General features: G+C 39.6%; 1 protein-coding gene across 1 annotated transcript in view; it reads right to left on the bottom strand.

The window, feature by feature from the left end:
• FAM81B (family with sequence similarity 81 member B) overlaps positions 1 to 21,964 on the bottom strand; it is a 57,078-nt gene extending 35,114 nt beyond the window's left edge. Inside the window, exons 1-4 of the mRNA XM_059416384.1 lie at positions 21,829 to 21,964; positions 16,991 to 17,121; positions 14,135 to 14,199; positions 2,197 to 2,440 (exon numbers count right to left, since the gene is read on the bottom strand). Coding sequence (XP_059272367.1) covers positions 2,197 to 2,440; positions 14,135 to 14,199; positions 16,991 to 17,121; positions 21,829 to 21,964 — 576 coding nt within the window. The remainder of the gene's footprint in view (positions 1 to 2,196; positions 2,441 to 14,134; positions 14,200 to 16,990; positions 17,122 to 21,828) is intronic.
• Positions 21,965 to 22,232: the final 268 nt, after the last annotated feature.

The following is a 22,232-nucleotide window of genomic DNA, read 5'->3' as shown; positions in this document are numbered from 1 at the left end:
TCTCAACAAATCAATAAGAATTAAAAATTACTAAAATTCCAAAAATTAAACTGGCAAAAGGCATTAGTAGATGACTGACAGAGAGAATGCAAATGGTTATAGGCACTTTTAGAAAGTGGGGGGAAAAAAAAAAAAAAGAAAGATCTCATTTCTATCCCATCAGTTTAGCAAAGTTAAAACAGCAAATCTCACTGCTGGCATCGGCACAGTGAAAACGCATTCTCATATAATGCTAATGGAAGTGTAAGTAAGTATCAACTTTCCGGAAACATATTTGTCAGCCTGCATCAAGAGCTTTTCCAGTGTTCACACCCTGGAGTTCCACTTCTAAGAATATACACTATGGAAATAGGCTAAATACAGACATACATTTATGCACAAAGTTACTTTAATATTAAGATAATAAGTTAGGAAATCATGGTGCATGCACCATGCAAAGAACCTTTAATGACATGTGAGAGTTTATGATGTAATTTAATATGAAAATGGTGCTTATAAATGTAGTCTCAGCCTGAATGGAAAATGTGGAAGGACTTGAGGGACATGACTTTGGCTGTTTATAGAGATTGTCATTTGCTGGTGGAATTATGAGAATTTTTTGTCCCCAGGTTTTAAAATTTTTTTCTAAGTTTTCACAATAATTATTGTGAACAAGTATTGCTTTTATAAGTTGTTGGGGGGAAAAAACAACACAAGAAATCAATGTTATACATAAAATTCTTTTCTTGAATTTAAATTAATTTTAAAATTTGTAATTAGCTGCCAGCTTGAAAAGCAGGTAATTTGGTTATCAAAAGGAATAGCAACTTAAGTGTTACCATTATGGTTGTTTAAAAACAAGTTTTTTTCATCCCTTTCAAAGGCCCAAGTCAAGCTTTAGCTCACATTCAAACCTATCTTGCTGGTCAGTCTGCAAGAGCTGACCAGGCTAATGACTTTACATTTTTTAAAAAAACACTGAATAACATCTATTTCTCTGTAAAGTGATTGGCACTTTATAGTCTTAATTATTTACTAAAGGTAGTCTAATAGTTTCTTCTTGATAATTTTTAAAAAAGATTTTATATATTTATTTGATAGAGAGACACACAGCAAGAAAGGGAACACAAGCAGGAGGAGTGGGAGAAGGAGAAGCCCGAGCCCCCTCAGTGTGGGGCTCATCCCAGGATCCTGAGCTCAGGACCTGAGCCAAAGCCAGACACTTAACAACTGATCCACCCAGGCGTTCCAATCTTCTTGATAATGTTTTAACTATGTTATCTACAGACTTTAAAATATTTTCTAATTCAATTTACTACACAGACCAGGTCTCCTCATTTTCCCTATAAGTTCCAACCCCTTAAAAGGAGAGCAAATATTTTGGGATTTTATAGTTTTTAGAAAATGTTTTGTCTTTTTTCACAGCTAATCTATGACAGTCAATTATTCTGGGAAAAGGAACTCTTAGCAAGATTTCTATTGATCTGGAAACTTTTCTCTCCTTAAGGTTAAGAACATTTTATTGAGGTATAATTAATATGTATTAAAAGGTACAAGTCAAAGTGTATGTCTGGATGGATTTTGACAAATATAATCAACCATGTAACAACCACCCAGATAAAAATATAGACCATTCTAGAAGCATTTTGGTATTTCTGAGAATGCTTTTTCTTCTTAATTACCAACAAGTTTTGACTTTTAAATTGGTATCTTATTTTAGCACTAGTGCTGTACTTGATTTTGTCATTATCTCAAAGGCAACGAGCCATTAACCTCTTATCACTTTCTTAACACTGTTATGCCTAGAAACATCTTTGACCACTTTGAGAAGCGCACTGACTTTTTAGGGATCAATTCATTATGTGCTAAATACCAATAAAATACCTTTTAAAAGTTCACTACGATCTTTTTACAATTACATGAAAAGAATCTTGGAGATTTAGATTAAAATGAGCACTTAAAAACATTATATGATATATTGTTAAGTAATTCTCTCTTCTGTCACAGAACAACACCAAATGCTTTTTGAACAGAATTTCCTTCTATTTTTTGGCATAAATGAGCAGTTGAAAAGCTGAACTGTTATTCTCTGGGGCCACTTGTTATAATCATTTAAACTTAAGCTATAGGGACCCATTTCTATAATTGAAAGATGATATTGGTGGTTGATAATTGTTGTCAAGCAATGATACCAACATATGGAAAATAAAGAACTACCTCAATATTTTGGCTGAGTTTTTTGACAATGCTGGTGATGGTCTGGATATGGTTTTCCAGTAGTTTCCTGGCAAGCAACTCCTCTTTTTGAAAGCCGTGGGTCCCCTGAAGACAAGCAGAGATGTCCTCCTTGATGCGGAAGGCTTGTTCAAGGAGGAATGCGATGGTGCGCTCCTGGTTGTTCAGTCTGTCTTCTAGCTGACTTCTCTGCGTGTTTGGAATCACAGGAAGAAAAGAATGACCCCTAGTCAGGAAAAGGAAACAACACCAGTGGCATTACAAGAATGAGTTGGAGGGACCGGAAACAGAACTTGCATCTTCACTTCTACTCCAGTCTTGTCTCCCCTGTGGGGAAGTTTGGAACTTTGGGAGGACTCTAAGCATCTGCCTGGTTACATCCTGGTTTCCATCTCATCTAAGAAGATTTAACTTTGGCCTTGGTCATACATTACGGATGTTTCATGTTCCCTAAGAAGGAATCATTTCATATTTTACCCACCTATTCTAAAAAACCAAAGTTAGATCCATAAAAATTCAATGCCTGAAAATTCCGCATTGAAAGTAGTGTTGCCTTCTAAGCTGGAAGAAATGATAGCTCAAAGGCAGAGATTCACAAAGGACCCAGAATTTCAGTGGAAGAATAAACACAGTAAATTAAAGGAAGAGAGCGAAAGGCTAGGGCTCTTTAGTATTAGGGTAAAGAAACATGCAAGATCCTGGTAGCCCCTATTGGCATGAATATATTCCTCTTTCTTTTCACAGATAAGCTCTTGAAGGACAGGCTAATTTTGATTTGTGTTTTTTACAATTTTCTTTATTGAATTTACTTTGAAAGGAAATGAGTTACATAGTTGCTCAGGGGTAAAATTTCCGGGCGCACTATGGCCTTGACCCAAATGCTGACCTAGCATGATTGCGGGCTTCCTATCCTCTCCCTCTCCTAAAACCTTGGAGGATCTAGAAAGGAAACTTTGAAAACTGTGAAAAACCCTTGTGCCGTGAGAGTTATTTTAAACTGGTGAATGTGTAGGGTGTCTTCTCCTCAGTCATTTTATTTCTTTCTTTTTTAAAATTATTTTTATTATTTATTTGTCAGAGAGAGAGCACAGCAAGGGGGAGCAGCAGGCAGAGGGAGAAGCAGGCTCCCCACCGAGCCAGGATCCTGACATGGGGCTCAATCCCAAGACCCTGGGATCATGACCTGAGCCCAAGGCAGGCGCGTAACCTACTAAGCCGCCCAGGCGTCCCCTCCTTAGTCACTTTCTATCATAAGACCCCATTTCATCTTCTCCCCCAAATTTGTCCTTATCTAAAGTTATCTTACTTCTTTGTGTTTATTTTCTGTCCTCTATCACTAGAATGAAAGCTTCCCATGGGCAGGGACTTTATCTAACTTGTTTTCCACATTGTCTCCAACACTGAGAAGAATGCCTGATATGTAGTAGGTACTCAATAAATATTTATTGACTGTTTTTGTTTCTAGCTAGAAGGTTTGTTCCCTTAAGGCTCAGTTGTTGGAAATTGGGGGATGCGGGGGGATGGGAATGGTGCCATAAAACTACAGGTGGGAAGAGCGTCAAGACTTACAAGTTTCTCCTCTTAAGCAGTATAAAGTAGCCTCAGCCTGGGTGAGGCTCTTCTTTCCTTTCACCTGCACATCTGAGGCACAAAGAAGGCTTTGCTAAGGGTTCCATTAAATTCTCTCTACCACTCATTTGACTCAAATATGTTCTTCTGGAAAATACCAAATGGAAATATATATATATTTCCATTTGGAAATTAATTATATATATATAATTTATAATTAATTACAAATATAATAATATTGTAATTTATAATATTATAAAATATAATAATATAAATATATATTTATAATTTATAATTTCATTATAAATTTATAATTAATTGTATTATACCTTTATATTTATTTATTTATTTATTTATATATAAATACAGACTATACATTTATATATAATATTATATATATTATATATTTATATACAATACAGATTATTTATATATTATTTATATATAAATACAGAGTAAAATGTATTTAATTATATAATTTTATTATAAATTTATAATTAATTATAAATTTAATTATAAATTTTATAATTATAAATTATAAAGTTATAATTTACAACTTTATAATTTATAATTAATTATTATATATATTTCCATTTGGTATTTTCCAGAAAAAAGTATATATAAATATATCTATATATCTATAGATACATAGATATATCTCACAAACACACACACACACACACATTCCATTCCTTTAAAACCCCAGCACGCTGACGGTGCTCCCCTGGATTGGCTGTGTGAGTCACAGGCAGAAGGGAAGAGGATGTTGGGCCCTGCCGATGGTGACACATAGCCTAGTGGCAGACTGCAGATTTACTTGTGATCTTCCTTGAGTGAGTGTTTCTTTCTGGCCTCTCAACATTCTGCAGCCTAAATGTGCCAGTGAAAGTGTTTGGTTCCTAGTCTTCCATCCCACATATACACTTGTGAATGACGTTGCATTCCTCTCAAAATTGAGTATTTGTGTACTCTTAGGTGTTCCCAGTGTGGCAGACATTGTCAGTGAACTCACAGCCACGCCTCCCAGACCCCCACTGCTTCTACCTAATTTGGTTGATCCTCTCATCCCCCATGTCCTTCAGCGGGCATGATAATCATGGTGGTCTCCTTCTTCTGCATTGAGATGTCATTGGTTTAAATAGGAGCATGTGAAACAATTCTGGCCAGTCTGGTGAAAGGAGAAACCTTTTGTGGGGTTTCTGGGCAAGGTTTCTTTGCTTTCAAGAAGAGATACATAAGAAGAAACTTCCCACTTCTTTGCTGGATGTTGTCATGTCTGTGTGTGGTGTCTGGAGCTGCTGAAGCCATCTTGTGATCATGAGGGAGAAAAGGATGGCAGGGAGGAAGGATAGAAAACACCTGCTTAATGACATGAAGTCTCTAAATCAAACTCTGAGTTGTTAAAAATGTGAGCTAATCAACCATTTTGGCTGGAGTTTGTGTTATGGATAGCTGAAGGCACTGTGTCTATACCTAATAGTCTACCAATAAAATGACAGTTGAAATAAAAATGCCAGTAAGTATTTACTAAATGTCTACTCTAGTCCATGCTTAATATATAATGGTCTATCCCACAAGGAACTTAGTCTAATTCAGTGTTCCTCATAAAGAAACTTGGATTAGTACCATGGGGGTGGAGAAGGGAGGGAGGTTGTTACAATGCAGATTCCTTGGCTCAACCATAGATGCATTCGACCATCACCTTGAGGGTTGGGAGGGTCACAGCAAGAATATATATTTTAAATAAGCACTTAGGTATTTCTAAATGTCATCTAAATGTTGAACATCATTGATTGAAGACTGGTTAAAGGAATCAGTGAACGATATAAGGCAGAATATAATGAAGTACTGATGTATAAAATAGAGTCTATGAGCTCTCAAGTCATGTGGATAGTCAGAAACAGTCAGCAAGGTGGTAGACGAGATAGACGGAGGGTAGAATACGGGCCCTGCCATTTACCAACCAAGTGTTCCGATTAATTCATCCTTGCATGGGGCCCCTGCTAGGCTGTATGGTTGTGAAGTTCTGGATGGTTCTTGTGAGAGGCATAGGGTGGAAACCAGAGAGCTGCAGGGTTATGAGGAGCCCATGTTTTCTCATGCTTCGGGGGGTGCTATTGGCCGGCGTCAAGACTGTATCCAGAGAGAAGCATGAGGAATCAGACCGAAGCCGGCAGAGGGCCAGGGGAACAGGATCGCCACCTCTGCTCAGATGCCAGTCTGTGGTCCTGCCTGTCATGATGGGCCTTGAGGATGTTGCCATTTGGCCCACTGAAGGAAGCTTCTAGGGAGGGCAGCACCTCGTGCTATGCAAGTATATTTTCCTGCAACCTCAGGGACAGTAACTGACTTATATGAATGATGGACTTTATGATTCTTCTAGCTTTTAAAGTTTATTTTTAGAAGTTCTTTTACACCTAAATGAAGAGCATTCCTTTTTGTGATTTCTTTCTTTCTCTCTAAAAAGATTTATTTATTTATTTATTTATTTGACAGACAGAGATCACAAGGAGGCAGAGAGGCAGGCTAGGGGGCCAGGGGGAAGCAGGCTCCCTGCCAATCAGAGAGCCCGACTTGGGCCCGAACCAAGGACCCTGGGATCATGACCTGAGCCAAAGGCAGAGGCTTTAACCCACTGAGCCACCTAGGTGCCCCTCCTTTTTGTGATTTCTTTTCATGCTTAAGGTTTACTATAGATTGGGGATTTTATTATTATTTATTAATGATGCCTATGAAGCTCTAGATAATGCTCTGTTTAGTTCTATTTACATGTTTCCTGCAAGATAAACATAGAGCTTATATATTTTCCCACTTCCATTACCATAATAAAAGAGAAGACTATTCTGCAAGTGAGCTTTATAAATCAACCACCAGAAAAACGCACATAGGAACATTCTCAATCTTTGAAGAGAGATTCCAGATACCGTGGCTCAAAGCATCACGCCATCCAAATGGTTAAAACCTGAATAACAAGATGTGGCCACTCAGATCCTTTCAGTAAGTTAAAAACAAGAACAAGCCCGCTGTTTTTATTAGTGTGTTCTATCAGTGGGACTTATACCTAAATTTAACTGTGAAAACAAAGAAATGACTGAATATTCCAGACTAGTCCAGATGGAGTTACTAACCACAGGAGAAAGAATCCCCAGGGGGGCCTTTTCAGAGAGATATTTGGACTTTACATAAATCATTGATTATGGAGCTGACAACGGAATCAGAACAGATTTTCCACAAACTCCGAGTTCTATTTCTCTGCAATTCCGTGTGACTTGGACCAGCTGTGCTGTTGCTGGCAGATGCCTCAGCACAGAGCCTCTCACTTCTCTGCCTGTTCTGTTCTTGTGAATAGAGCACTAAATTTACTCAGGAGATTCTGATAAACATTTTGGCAACCTGTAATACTCAAGACACAAAAATGAGAGAGTTGAAGGCCTTTTCTAGAACAACGAGGAGCAGAACTGAAGAAAGTTTTTCTTATGTGTGATCTATTAGGACAGTTCCATTCTTGATGCCTAGAGTCCTGCAAACAATGTACATATAAAGTGACATTTTAGGGAACATTTTTGATGCCTCACAAAAATAACCTGTAAGTGGTTGTGGAACAATGCAACTGAAAAGATGTTTTCTGTAGTTTCTCTTGTTGCTGGTTTCTAACCAGTTGGATTTTGGCAGCTAGAGAAGCCTCCATTGCTGAGTTTTACAAAATACCAAATGCTCCAGGGCTGTAAGGGAGGCAGCTCCAGTTTCATGGGTACAGTCTGGGAAGGTGTAGACCAAAGCCAGTGGGAGGCACCAGCTTGAGGTCTGTACGGAAGAGCCTGGAAAGGACAGGACTCCAAACAGGGACATAGCTGAGAAGAGACTGGAGAAGAAGACTGGTTGTGGCTAGTTTCTAGTGAAAAGTTATATACATATGAATGAAAAAAATATATATAATATACTGTATACTAACACCTCAAGTTAGTAAAAGTTTCAATAAAATCCAGAATGAATGATGTCCTTGAGTGATTGGCTTTCCTGTGGGAGGCGTTCAGGTGTTCCAGAGTGTCTGTGTGAATGGAGTTGGGATAGGTTACACTTACAGGCAAAACGTGTGTGAACTGTGGCAGCAAATTTTTTGAGATATTTGGAGTTTTTACTGCATTTTGTAGTGCTTTTGTGATGCTTCTCCATATTGCCTGGCTATTTTGGGGGGTATACGTTTTATTTATGGGAGTCTCCAGGGTAAAGAACACTGTATTTGGAACCTGAAGACAGGGGTTCCAGTGCTATCGTTGACACTTACTGTCTTTAACCTTTCTTAAGTTGTCTAGAAGAGAGCTCTTTGTGTCCTTGGAGATCATGACTCTTGCCTGACCAAGTTCATTGAAGGATAGCAATTTACTTAATGTCCTTGAAATGCTTTGTAATGTCAGTAAGTATCATATACTTATGTTCTTATGATGATTATTAGTCATTATTAGATGGAATTATGGACTGAATTGTATCCCTACAAAAAGATATGTTGAGGGGCTCCTGGGTGGCTCAGTTGGTTAAGTGGTTGCCTTCGGCTTGGGTCATGATCTCAGGGTCAGGGATCGAAGCCTGGATTGGGCTGTCTGCTCAGCGGAGAGCCTACTCCTCCCCCATCCCCCACCTGCCTCTCTGCCTACTCGTGACCTCTCTCACTCTCTCTCTCTCTCAAATAAATAAAATCTTAAAAAAAAAAAAAAAAAGATGTTGAAGACTTAACTCTTAGTACCTTAAAATGTAACTATTTGGAAATAAGGTCACTGCAGATGTAATTAGTTGGGAAGCTAGAGTAAGTCATGACTTACACCCCAAGCATGACTGACACCCCATAAGAAAATGGCCATATAAAGATGGAGACACAAGAACACCATGTAAAGATGGTAGTAGAGATTGAAGCAGTGCATCTAGAAGCCAAGGAACACCAGAGATTGCCAGCTGTCACCAGAAGCGAAGAGAGAGAAATGAAACAGATTCTCCTCAGAGGCCTCAGATGAAACCAACCCTGCCGACACCTTGATTTCAGACTGCTGACCTCCAATCATGAGGCAATAAGTACCTGTGGTTTTAAGCTCCCCAGTTTATGAGACTGTGCTCTGGCAGCCCTTGGAAACTGAAAGAGATGATAAATTACTTAAGGGAAATTCCTAACCCAGGACAAATGTAAGGAACTTATTACTACACAAACTTCTCTCCACATAATGCTTAATAGTCAAGACACATCACTTCTACAAAAATTATTTCATCCCCACCATGACAAAGGTAAAATTTTTCTCAATTCTCAATTGGCAGTAATTCTGGCTGGGAAACGTTTTAAGCGGCTTCTTTGACTCTTTTTCCTACATCACAGCAACTTTGCTCAGGCCAGTTGGAAGCTCTTCCTGTTACATTGTGTTTTCTCAGGATAATTATGTAACTACTCCCAGTTCCCTTTCCTCAGCTTGGCTGGCTTCTCTCTCAGTTTTAAGGGTCCTCTCTGAGGCTCAGAGGCTGGAGGGGCTCCCTCTCTGCTCTAAGTTCTCTCACCTGAGCAGAAGCTCCTACATGTGGCAAGAACCCAAAGGGCCTCTTGGAGGTGGCGGGGAAGAGCTGAGCTTCATCAGGGCAGTCACTGCTTTGACCAGTTTGGGGGATGGGAGGTGCTGTGGGTCATGCCTGATTCCTGCAGCTGTACACATCCGCAGACAGAGTCTCTGGTCCATCACAGCCAGAGGGGTAGAGATAGAATCTAGAAGATTCTAGAGAAGAATAAGAGACTGTACTGAGGCTGATGGGGGTGTCTGCCAGGCGCAGCTAAGATGCTGGGAGTCCAGACCTGCTACACCTTGCAGAGGGACCCGCATGGAGAAAGATCAGAAGTCTAAGGTTGTATCACATTTTCCTGACAGGGGTGGACTGTGAGTGAAATGTCCCTGGTTGTTGTGGTTTACCCACACGTATTGAGAAGATTGTTGGCAGGGCATGTGGATAGAGGAATGGTCAAGAAAACAGGCATCAGAGTAACTGGAACATAGATTTCAGAGTTAGGATCTTGGTTCTGTCACAGTATTGTGTATGGACAAATACTTGATTCCTTTAAACCCCACAGTCTTTGTCTTTAAAATAGCGACACCGCCTCTGTCTGGGTTATTGAGAGGATAAAATGAGAAGAGGAAGAAATGAGAAGATTGCCAAGGGCTAAGAGCTGGAAGCTTTAACCATGAATATGGTCAGTGGGACCAGGCAGCTGTGCTGGGTGCAAGAAGGTTTGCCAGGTCCTAAGATTCTTGCTAACAAACAAGGTTTAGAACTTTCTCTCCTGGGAGCTGGTTGCCCTCATGGATGGAAATGATACTACAAAATAAAACCCAGAAGTTCTCCAAGGTAGCATGACCTACTCCCAGAAAGCTCAACCAACAGTGTTTTGTCTTCCTTTCTCATATCCTGTACCATGCAATATCTGTCTTCATCATGGAGCAAAAGCGATGCATCATGGTCTAATAAAATGTCCATGGTACTAAGAGAAAACCTTGAAAATAAATACTTCCCAGACCCCGAATGCCATATTCTACTCACAAGGAGAAATTATCAATCATGTCTTATTTTGCCCATTTCACTTACTGATAGTTTTATGGATCCAAATTTTAAAAACTCTTCTTTGGCTGCCAGCCAGACCCCTCATCCTCTCAGAGGGTGCTCCTGAGAGAATTTCCGAGATATATACTGGCTAGAGCCCAGGCTGGACAATTCCTCAGTACCAAACAACTTCATTTCCCTGGCCCAGGGACATGAGACTTGAAGTTTATACTTTTCTCTTTTCCATTCCAGCCATCTTTGCCCGCATGCCTTTTCAGCCACCTCAGGAACGTCCTACTTAGAAACTTTGCTGTTTGCACACATGTGCAGAGGGCCAGCTCCCTCATTTCCCAGGTTTTGCTCATATCCGATTTCTCAGTGAGGCGGGCCCTGACAAACTACCCAACAATGAGTGTCTCTTCCTCCTGCTCAAATGGAAAGTTCTTGAGGGCAGGGGTCTTAGTCGGTCCTGTTCCCTGATGACTCTCTAAGTGCCTGGCATTGTGCCTAGCACATAGTAAATGCTCAGTAAGTGTTTGTAAAGTGAATAAAAGGCAAATAACCAGTTTTAGAAGACCAAAGAATTTTAGGGATGGAAGAGACCTTAGAAATTATTTGATCCAGAGGTAAGAATTTTTCTTTTTCAGTAGGGTCAAGTGAAGAAAAATTAAGAAAAGATTTATTGCCAAATTTTTTTTTTATATTCCAAGTCCCACAGAAGAATAATCTATGTTCTTAAATCTTATCCACTTACTCTATGATATAAAAGAATGTTCACGAGAAATTGTGAACAGAGTTGGGAAATAGCACACCGAGGCATGTTTCTCATCTGCCTCCCGGAAACGAAATCTGGATCTGATCGTGAGCACAGGCAGCCCTCGGGACTCTGCTGCTCATCATCACTGAAAACGCCACCCTGTTTTATGGAAGAGGCAGATACTGCCCACAAAGAAAAGACATCTTTTTTTTCAAGGTCCCAAAGCTGATTAGGGGAGGATTCAAGAGTGGACCAGAGAGGCCTTGGCATCCACACAGTGCTCCTTCTGCCAGCAGGAAAAAAAAAAAAAAAAAAAAGAAGGGAAAGGAAAAAGACTTTGATGCTTTCCATCAGTTCAAGCTTCAACAAGCACCGGCTTACACTGTAATTGTGAATCAACGAACACATGGGGCAATCAGAATTATTTACCACTTTTAATATAATGTCACCATAATTGTCCTATAAATGATTGCAAGCATTCCGCCTCCCCCTGCTCCATGGATTAATAATATGACCTAACATTTAACAAGTACTAATAATGTGTGGGTGTCATTCCAACTGTCTGAGGCTGAGCAGAGCCCTGTAAGCACTGGGTCCTGCCAGTCCTTTATTGTGCATGTCTCTAGATAAATCTTTTTCATCCCTATGGGGTACATATTGCCTCTTTTCTTGTTGGATTTTTACTTTTTTCAGTTGTGGTTAGTATTTGTTTTTTTGTATTTCCTATAAATATTCCCATATAGATTTATAAGGCAGAACCTCTGTGAAAATGCAATATATATTCAGGCAGCTTAATGAGTTGATAGCGACTTTTGCTTGTGTAAGTGCCCTGTTTGCATATCAATAAATGTGTTGCAGCTCAATGAGTAGTATGACTTGAAGGATAAAGCAATTTTTAAATAATTGTTGTTTTTCCATTTATTTTATTGCATTTGACCAGTCAGTTTGAAGTACCTGCGCTGAAGATTGAAATGCCGGAATGCCATTTTGCTTTTCCAGTTAAACAGCCACCTAGGAGTTTGCTGCCCTAAGCAGACTTGTAAACATTCAGTGGTTTCCCATAACTCTCCATTAAGTCTATCAGCTATGTTTCCACAAGAACCGATATTCAGTGCACCATGATAGGCTACTGCTTGTAGGGTTATCAGAAAACATAAGGTTATACAATCCTTGCCTTTTGAGAGTTTGGATCCTGCTCTGGGAGATCACGGGGGAAAGGTCAAAAACAAAACAAAAATAATTAACTATCTTAGGTGGTACATAGAAATTCTAGATATATGGCTTAGAACATAAGAGAGAGGTTTGGGGGAAGATCAAGGTAGAAATGAATTTTGGGACTAGAAAATCTTCATTATTCTTTTGCTTTGAATTATAGACTATTTCTCCCCCTTTGTCTTAATTTTAGTTTCTCTGGAATCCAAGAAATAGCAAAAATTTCCCTGGATTTCAAGTTTATTACAGTCCTCCAGGAATTTGTTCTGTCATCTCCCAGGATGTAGGTCAGCAGCACAGGCTAAAGAAATCCACTTGGGTTCATACTGGAATTTGATGGATTAGAAGAATGATTTCTATTTTCCATTTATCTTGTGTAGATTCAGGTAGGAAAAGACTCCTTTTCTTCCTTGGATGGCAAGGTTAGCTAATATATCCATGTAAAATAATTATTTCTATGTATACCACATTCATTTTCCTTCACTTAGAAAAAAGTCACTGATCTAAGTATTGTATTTTTAAACATTAAAAAAATTCTTTTTTCTTGTTTGGCTTCATTTTCTCTAAATTATTGGCCTTATTGTCTCCTAAATAAATAGAAGTTATGGTCAGCACGAAAAGAGGAGCCGAAATGCTGTGGCTGGAATATTTGTGGTATGTTAATTCAGTTGGCTAAGGATCAGGGAAACTCGTAATTGTGAACAGATTGTAATAAAAATCTGTGAGTTTAAATTTTTTTATCATCTTCATTGTTAAAGGTAATATAAAAAATGAAAATCCAGTATTTATATCTTTCTCTTCTCATTGACTCATTTCATTTGTTTGATAACTCTTCTTCTCCGGTCATAATGTATATTTTAGGATCAGAGTTATTTTTATTTTATTTTTAAAAGATTTTATTTATTTATTTGAGAGAGAGAGCATGAGCAGGGTCAGGGGCAGAAGGAGAAGCAGATTCTCCACTGAGCAGGGAGCACGATGCAGGGCTCAATCCCAGGGATTCTGGGATTAGGACCCCAGCCAAAGGCAGATGCTTAAGTGACTGAGTCACCCAGATTCTCCAGGATCAGAATTATTTTAAAGCTACAGTGGGTCAAAGAGAGCTTCTAATCTAACCTTTTCATTTGGCAATGAAAGAACCAAAGCCAAGAGACATGGACTGACTGACTGAGGTCATACAGAGATGAAATGCCAAGTGTCCTAAAACATTCATTCATTCATTCATTGTTCATGCATTCATTGTTGCTTCAACCAAATCCTCCTTCTGACATACAAAATAGAAAACAACTCAATTGAATATGCATTGCTTCTGTGATCCCACCTTTACCAACTGGAATTTGAGGGTCTTTGGGCATTGTATATGTATCAATAATATATTATATCTCCAAGACAATCGCTGGATAAGTTCCAGGTATGGCACTGTAAGCAGCAGAAACAAAATTTTCTGATGATTCATTTAATATACTTAAAATTTTCTGAGTTTTTATAATGAAATGTTAATAGATTTCTTTGGTGTATTTTGAAAGTCATCATTAACTCTACCTAATCTTTCCATGTCATTCATTGCCTGCATTGTATGATTCATAATCTATAGGAATCTATAGAAGTTACCTAAAGAGAAGGCTATAAAGCTGGCTTGTTTTGTCAAAAAGAAAGGAAGAGCATAGAGAAGGTCATCTTCTGAAGTTGCTTATGCTGTCTCTTCTAAAATCAGAGAACCAGTTTAAATGATCTTAGAGATCTTAGTCAGGCACTTTAATCTCTAGCCGAATCATTAAACATAGTAAACAGTTAAAACTGGTTGTAATTTTGACTTACTTGTCAACATACTGAACTAGATCTGTAGAATTCTTGGTTGACATCGTGGCAGGAGAAAACCTTACCTGAAACAAAGGTCATGGGTTTAAAATGTATCATCATCTACTTTATAGGTAGGTCTTATCCATCTTATTTTTATATAAATATTTTAACTTTAAACAAAATATACACTATAGACCATCACCCAGTTAAACTTGCACATGCCCTGTCTAGTATTTCTAGAGACTAAAACAAAAATCAAGTTCTAGAAAGATACTAGAGGGCCTCATTTTGTATATTGGTATCACAATCAGGAGTAACTTTCTGGATGAGTCAAAACCATGGATTATTCTTAGAAAAATTTTTAATGAAATATCCAGTGATTATTGAGTGAGTTACTAAAGAAGTTCTCATAGAGTGAATTTACTCCAACAAGCTAATTTCTGAAAGGAATCACTAGTTTTCAAAAATGAAGTCCAAAACTAGAAATCTAATCTATCCAGATAATTTCGTTTTCTAAGAAACCTGGATATCAGTTTATTACCGTCAATGAGAAATGAAAACAGAAGAGAGTTTTGTACATAACTTACTAGTATTGAACATAGTTGGTCATACGAACTCTTAACTAATTTGATAACTACTAAGAAGTACCCCTTGTACCAAAGTTTATAATCTGGCAGCATTTCTAGGAGGAATGAGACTGCCCAATCACTCACTGTTTGACATACGCTAAAACTGTTCTAAATGCTAATGTTCTTCATTTTTAAGATCAAAAACAGGACATAGATTTATGCTCAATTTAATAGCCCATCACTGAACTGGATTCAATCAGGAGAGTATGAGTGGTATTGTGCATCAGTTTAAAAGTTAAACAACATCGTTTCATGGGATATTTTTCTTAGTTTAAGTTATTGTACACCACCATGTTGACAGAGTAGATAAGACCCACAAATAGAAATCATTCCTTTTGCAAAACTACCATGTCTTACTTCTTAATTTAGCACCTAAGAGACTTAATTGGAAAGTTCTCTCCTCCACTAAAGCTTAAAAAAAAAGTAAGTCTATTATCAAGGAAGCTAATAAAAACCCCTGACAATTGTTAGCCTCTCCTGACCCTGCCCTCTTGGCGGTGGACAACCGGCATGGTTCGAGGCTGCTCAAAATGCAGCCAGTGACCGCCGTAATCATGCCTTAGGCCCTCTCTCCCCATTGCTGAGTGGGCTTTGAGGCTCCGAAGCCAGGTCTTCCCCTACACTGATCCCTGGGCACCCAGGGGTCCCATGTGAGGGAAACTATCCTAACTACCTATAGAACATGACTGGCCTTCTGCCCTGCTTTGTGTTTGACTCCAGTTTCAAGCTGGGACAGAGCTGGGCCCTGGGGCTCGTGGCCTACTCGGTACCTGCTCTTCCTTCTCACCTCTCCACGGTGACCCTGAACTGGTCTGGCTGTGGTATTCGATCAGCACTGGCTGCTCCCTGGCCTTCCATGGAGCCCTTTCATTCCCTTCTGTGGCATGAAAGGCTCTGTGAATACTGAGTCCAAGGACACCAGATTACCGGGTGATTGTCTCCTCTCCCCTTCTCAAGTGAAACTGTTGCATAGATATCTTTTACTTTAATGGTATTTTTAAGCCTTATTTTGAAGACTGCAAATAGCATCCTCTTAAAAACACAGCTACAATTCACCTACTTTTAGAGTAGCACATGTTAAACCTGAAAACGGAAGGAAATTTGGAAAAATATAGAAATGTGAAAGATACAGAAAAAAATTCCCATTGTAATTGTACTGGCTATACAGAGAAAAAGCTGTTAACATTGCAGCCTGTTCATCTCCTTTTCTATGCAATTTTTGATGTATCTAAGATAGTATGTAAGTTTTTATATTCTTGGCTAATTGCTTAGAGGAGACAGCTCTGTTTCATCTCTGTTCCTACAAGCTAGAAAGTAATTATCTAACAATTCCCACAAACAACTTGGTGGATGCTCATGGACTTTTTACATGTATCCATTTTCACCTGTCTTACAACAATACCTTAAAATGCTGTGTTCCTTTATGGCTTGGTTAAGGCCTATAAAATACTTTCACATATAGGATGTCCTATAAGGTGGGAATCATTGTCTTTACTGAAATCCTACCATATTGCAGAAAAAATTTAAGATGATTATTTTTATAGGCGAGGAAATCTGAGGATTAGAGAAATAGCAGACTTACTCAAGATCATATACATGATGATAATAATCATCATTATAGCAACTGACTGAGTCCCTCTTACTTGCTAGTGGTTTATTCAAACCTCACATCTCTGGATGATACGCCTAATTAGTCCATTTCATAGAGGAGAAAACAGAGAGGTTAAGTAATTGCTGGAGGTCACACAGCCAGTGGGTGCTACAAGACGCAAAAACCAGTGCTAGATACTGGGCTCGCTTTCCAGTGCTCTTTCCATCACCAGAGGCTGCATCCCCTGGTGAGATCTAAAAATATTGCTTTTTCGAATGTTCTTTTTCATTAATGACAATAAGAGAAACTTATTTAGCTATTCTTTTTTTCATGTTAGAGATGAAGTCTGTATATTGAATTTTTCATAGTTTCTTTTCAATCTTTATAAATAATAATTATCAAAAAATTTCTCCTATTTAGCTCTGCATATTAAAAGTCAAGTCCAATGAATGTATTCACATATCAAGACCCCTTTTCCTTTCAGCTTGTGTGGTCACCAGCGACTTTGTTTAAGCAAAACAAACAAGAAATGTAGGTAGAATGAGAAGAAAAACAACTCTTCTAGGACTCCTTAGAACTCTCTGAACAACACTAAACTTTAAAGAAGCTGAACAAAATATTCTATTTTTACTATGAATGTCTAAAAGTACTTGCTTTCTTTTCTTGGTCATTGACTGAGCCAGGAAGGGGGCCATCAGTTTCCTTCGGCTGTTCCTCTGCAGTCGGGGAGGCACTTTTGTTTACATCTGTATCTAGGCAACCAGAATGCTGAATCAGATCAGGAACTAAGGCAAGTGAATTTTTGCCCTGGTGGTTAAACTTTTTTTTTTTTTTTCTCTTTTAAAATAAGGGCAGTTTCTGTACATACAGTGAAGGTTAAGGGAGGCTTCTCATTTATTTTACACTCCCCTTTTCTGTCCTCTCCTTCTTCAACACTTCACCAACCCCCCCATCACACCCATCGTCAGCTACAAGAGTTTATCATCCCAGATACTTCCATTAGATGCTTAGGAAATTTTGTTGAGATGCAGCCACTTAGATCAAACTGCTATAAAATAATAGGAAATGATTTCTCACCCTATTGTGCCCAAACCATCCAAGGATCTCCTTTGGGATTTATTACCTTGTTTATATGTAGTAAGAAATGTAAGTAAGGTTGTCAAGGATGAGAATTTAGAGACTTTGAAAAATCCATGTGATAAATACCTGAGCTCATGATGCTTGATTTCCTGGCTTTATTTTTTGTTGATTTGACTTTTTTGAAAGAGAGCAGAGATTTTTAAAATTTTCTTTTTCAGAAAGCCAAAGCTCTAAGGAAACCTGGTTGCAATCGGACTAAAGTCTTTATGTTTCTGGGGCATCTTCCCAGGGTGGCTCAGTAGCATTGTGACTGCAGGAAAGATCTGTGACGTCAGTGGGGTTGGCCTTCACACTTAAGTCTGGGATTTCAGAACTTCAAAGGTTTTTCTTAGTACTCACTGTTGTAAGATCATTAGGTCCTTCGTCTGGTGGTCCCATTGGGCGGAGGTGGAGTGGGTGGTTAGGCTGACATTTCACACTCTTCCCCTGATAGCACCTTCACATTTGATAGGAGACCAGTTTCCATCACATTAGACAAAGAGAATGAACTTTTAGGGAACTCCCCTATCTTCTTCCAAGTGTGCTCAGTCAGGAAGCTAACTCTGTGGGCCACTAGGGGGAGTCTCACAGAGTTCGTGGCAATAATTATTGGTGTGGTGGGTCTGGGCTTTAAATGAATTCAAATATTGAACTTTGACTTTGTAGAGAAAATATTGTTCCGTTATTCAGCCAAAGAGATGTTGATTGTTTCAGCTCTGAAATATTTTCCTGAGTTCTAAAACTGGAATCTGCAGATTTTGGTAATACTACCCAGCCCTCTTGTACAGAAATTGTATTATTGGTTGAATTATTTTTCAAAGTACGGTGCGAGGTTTGCCTTGCTCTGGGGACATGTAATGTTTAGGATGCTAAATGACAAACTTAGATCCCACAGATAAAAACCTCCATGATTTTTGGCTTCAACAGTATGTCTTCTAGTGCTAAGCTGAGCTCTTAAAACTTAGAAATACAGTATTTCATGGTTTGTAAGCTGTCCAAAAGGCTCATTACACCATCCTGGTCATCATTTTATAATGCACCAAGGGGGACTGGCACACCATGAGTGACAGGAAGTGGCCACGGATACTGAACCCTGACTCTTCAACCAACTGGCTCTTTGCTTTGGGCAAAATCACTGCACTTCCTCAAGACTCCGTTTTCTCATCTGTAAACTGAGCTAATAATATTGATTTCCTAAGGTGGTTGAGAGGATTAAATGCAATGATACACTTCAATTGTCAGCTGAGTGCCAGGGTGGGAGTCCACTAAAAGGTAGCTATTATTAGTGATTATTTCACAAGGTGGCAATTATCCAAGAAGTAGATACAGGGTCTGTGTGAGAAAGGAAAACTGGCTTTGACCTTGCTAAGAAACTAGACCCCCCCCCCCCACCTTAGTTCTTTCTTTCCTTAAATTCAGCTGCTGGTCCATAGCATTTGGCTAGAAAAATGGACTTCAGTGAAATGAGAATCTAACTTGTTTGTTTTCTAAATGGTTGCTTGAACAGTACACACAATGTATTTGTACCATTGGATTCTCATCTGCTGAATGTATGGGTCAAATCCCTCCTGGAAGTCGAAAATCTACCAAGACCTCTTCTAATCCAGGCCCACCAAGAATAGAGCCTAAAGCACAAAGGCCTATAATGTTCATTTTTTATCTTGAAAATTTACAAATGACATTATATTCTGATATTACTTTAAATATAGGCATAAGGAAATAATCTTGTGGCAGTGGTCAGTGAAGGGTTTGGCAAGTGTTGAGGGTCAGCTGAGACAACTGCTATGTTGTGCACTCCACAATCCTAGGGGACACCTTTCACACCAAAACATTGTAGATTTCCATGTTTGTTTTAAGTTTTCAAGTGTATGTCAAGAAAATATTCTAACAAGCCAAGTATATCGGGACAGTTTTCTGATATGTGGAAGTAAACGTTCTTAAGGAAGGGGCACCTATTTATTTTTTTTTTTAAGTTTTTATTTATTTTTTTGAGAGAAAGAAAGAACGTACACACAAGAGAGAAGAGGGTTTGGAGGGGAGTAGAGGGAGAGGGACAAGCAGACTCCAAGCTCAGCTCAGCATGGAGCCCAACTTGGGGCTCAGACTCATGACCCGAGATCATGACCTAAGCCAAAATCCAGAGTTGGCCACCTAACTGACTGACCCACACAGGCAAGGGGGCGCCCATTTATAACTCACCACAAGAAATGTGTGTGGACCAGAGGCAGCCCTGACCCTGAGTGTCTGTGGAGTGCCATGTCCTCAGCTAACTAGCTTCAACCAGCCCTAGACCACAGCAACCAGTAGTCATTGGCAGAGTGTATCCTGTTCAACTTCCTTTTCCTGGGGCACCTGGGTGGCTCAGTGGGTTAAGTCTCTGCCTTTGGTTCAGGTCATGATCTTGGGGTCCTGGGATCGAGCCCCTCATCAGGCTCTCTGCTCAGTGGGGAGCCTACTTCCTCCTCTCTCTGCCTGCCTTTCTGTCTACTTGTGATCTCTCTCTCTCTGTCAAATAAATAAATAAAATATTTAAAAAAAAGAAAGAAAGAAAGAAAGAAAAAGTATTCAACTTCCTTTTCCTGTTTGTCATCTCTGACCTGTTCTCCAGAGTGCCCTTAGGCCATCCTTCCTGGTAAGACCTCTTTTGGACCTGAGGACCTTTCCTTGTGCTATTCCAGTTTTACCTGCTTTGGTCTTCTAGCAATCTCTGATGTGTTTAACACTTTACATTTTAGAAGGTGTCCCTCAAGTTCCATCTCATGATTCTTCTAAGGAAGATGGTGCAGACACAGCATCCCAGTTTTACAGATTAAAAACACAAGAACGTTTAGAGAGATGAAGTGATGCACATGAGTGAATGGTGAAACCGTGACTGATTATTCCCCAGGTCCGCTAACCCTTAGCCTTGTATACCAGCCCTCCTGGCATAACCGTTCTGGATTCCATTGAGGTGTCGGGGTTTGTCTTCCATTCTGAAGGACTGCTTGACTCTCTCTGGCAATTACAATACTTTTCCTTACCACAGACTCGCCTACTCTCCTAGATGACTCTCCTACTCTCCCTCACCCCTCAAACTGCCAGCAGCTACCCCCATCCTCACTTTCAGCTCATGACTTTTCCTTTCCATTTAACCAAGAAAGCAGAAATTATCAGAAGAGAATTTTGATGTGTACACATGCTATGTCTGTAAACCTACGGGCATCTCTGTCCCTAAATTTTGTCTCTGGTCCTGTTTCAGTGAATGAACTATCTGTGCTCCTTGTTTAGGCTCAACCCCTAGTTGGCCATAGGTCCCACTCCCTCTCAACTATTCAAGGACTTCTCTTTCTTCCTATCTAGATCATTCTCATCAGCACAAAAACATGTTTTTTTTTTTTTCCTTCTACCCATTTTAAAACAACCTTCTTTTGATCCTATATATCCCTTCAACTGCTACCCCCACCTTTTCTACAAAGGAAAACTCCCTCGAAGTGTTATTTTTGTTTTTCTCTAATTTCTCTGTTTGCTATGGTCTAAATTGTACACTGCCCCCACCCCCCCACCTCCACCATATGTTGGTGCCCTAACCCTGAATGTGACTATATTTGGAGATAAGGTGTTTTAGGAGGTAATTAAGATTAAATGAAATCAGAGGGTGAGGTCCTAACCTGATAGGATTGATGGCCTCAGAGAAAGGGATCTCAACCTCTCTCTTTCTCTGCACACACACACACACACACACACACACTGGGGTAAGTGAGGACAACAGAAGAAGCCAAGTGGAGGATCCTCACCAGGAACTGAGTACTTTGATCTTGGACTTAACAGCTTCCAGAACTGTGAGAAATTAATTTCTGTCATTTATACCGCACAGACTATGGTATTTTCTTAGGGCTGCCTGGGCAGACTAAGACTCACCACAAGAAGCTCAGACTAAGACTCACTAAGACACTCTTGAAACACCGGAATCCGGCTTTCTGTCCCAGGCACCTTCCCCTAAAACTGCCCTTGTCAGAGTACCCTGTGACTTCTCTGTTGTATATCTGGGGTCAGCTCTCTGTCTCTGTCTCTCTGTCTTCCTGCCACTTGCCCCACCATGCAGCAGCATTTGACAGAGTTGAGGGCTGTCTTTTCCCTGAAGCTTGCTCCTTACTTGGCTCTCAGGGCAACGCATCTCCCAGGACTCTATTCTTCCTTTTCATGGATTTCTCATTCATCTCCCTCACCTCTGAATAGTGAGTCAATGGTTTCAGTATTCTCAGTGCTTTCCTAAAGGTCCCACGTCCTGGGAATCAGCCTGGGGCAAACCAGGAGAGCTGGTCACCCTACTGGTGAATATTGTGGCTCAGAGCTCAGTCCTTGCACTTGGGCACTCATCACCTTGATGAACTCACCTAATCTCATGGCGTAAGCTGGTGATCCTGCAGGTCCCCTTTCCCCTGGAGCTGCTGCCCAGGTAGCCTTCCCTACCACATAAATGGCAACATCTCTTTTCCAGTTGCTCAGATCCCAGATCTTGGAATTCCACATTTCTCTTTTTCTTTCAAACCCAAAGTTTGTCCCACCTTAAAAAAATATATACAGAATGGGTCATTTCTCATTCCTTCTGTGCTGCCCCATGGGTCCAAATAACCATTGCTTTTCCCTAAGGCTATCACAAAGCTTTCTAAAACCAACTTCCCTTCTTCCAAACTTGCCACCCATAAAGTATTCTCAACAAAATAGCCAGTGATGTTGTCAAAGAGTGATCATGAAACTCATCTCCTCAAAATCCTTCAATAGTTTTTCATCTTGTAAA

This window comes from Mustela nigripes, chromosome 12, assembly GCF_022355385.1.
Source record: "Mustela nigripes isolate SB6536 chromosome 12, MUSNIG.SB6536, whole genome shotgun sequence".
In the NCBI taxonomy this organism is placed as follows: Eukaryota; Metazoa; Chordata; class Mammalia; order Carnivora; family Mustelidae; genus Mustela; species Mustela nigripes.
The sequence above is the reverse complement of the archived record's forward strand: the minus strand, read 5'-3'. Positions and strand labels throughout refer to the sequence as shown.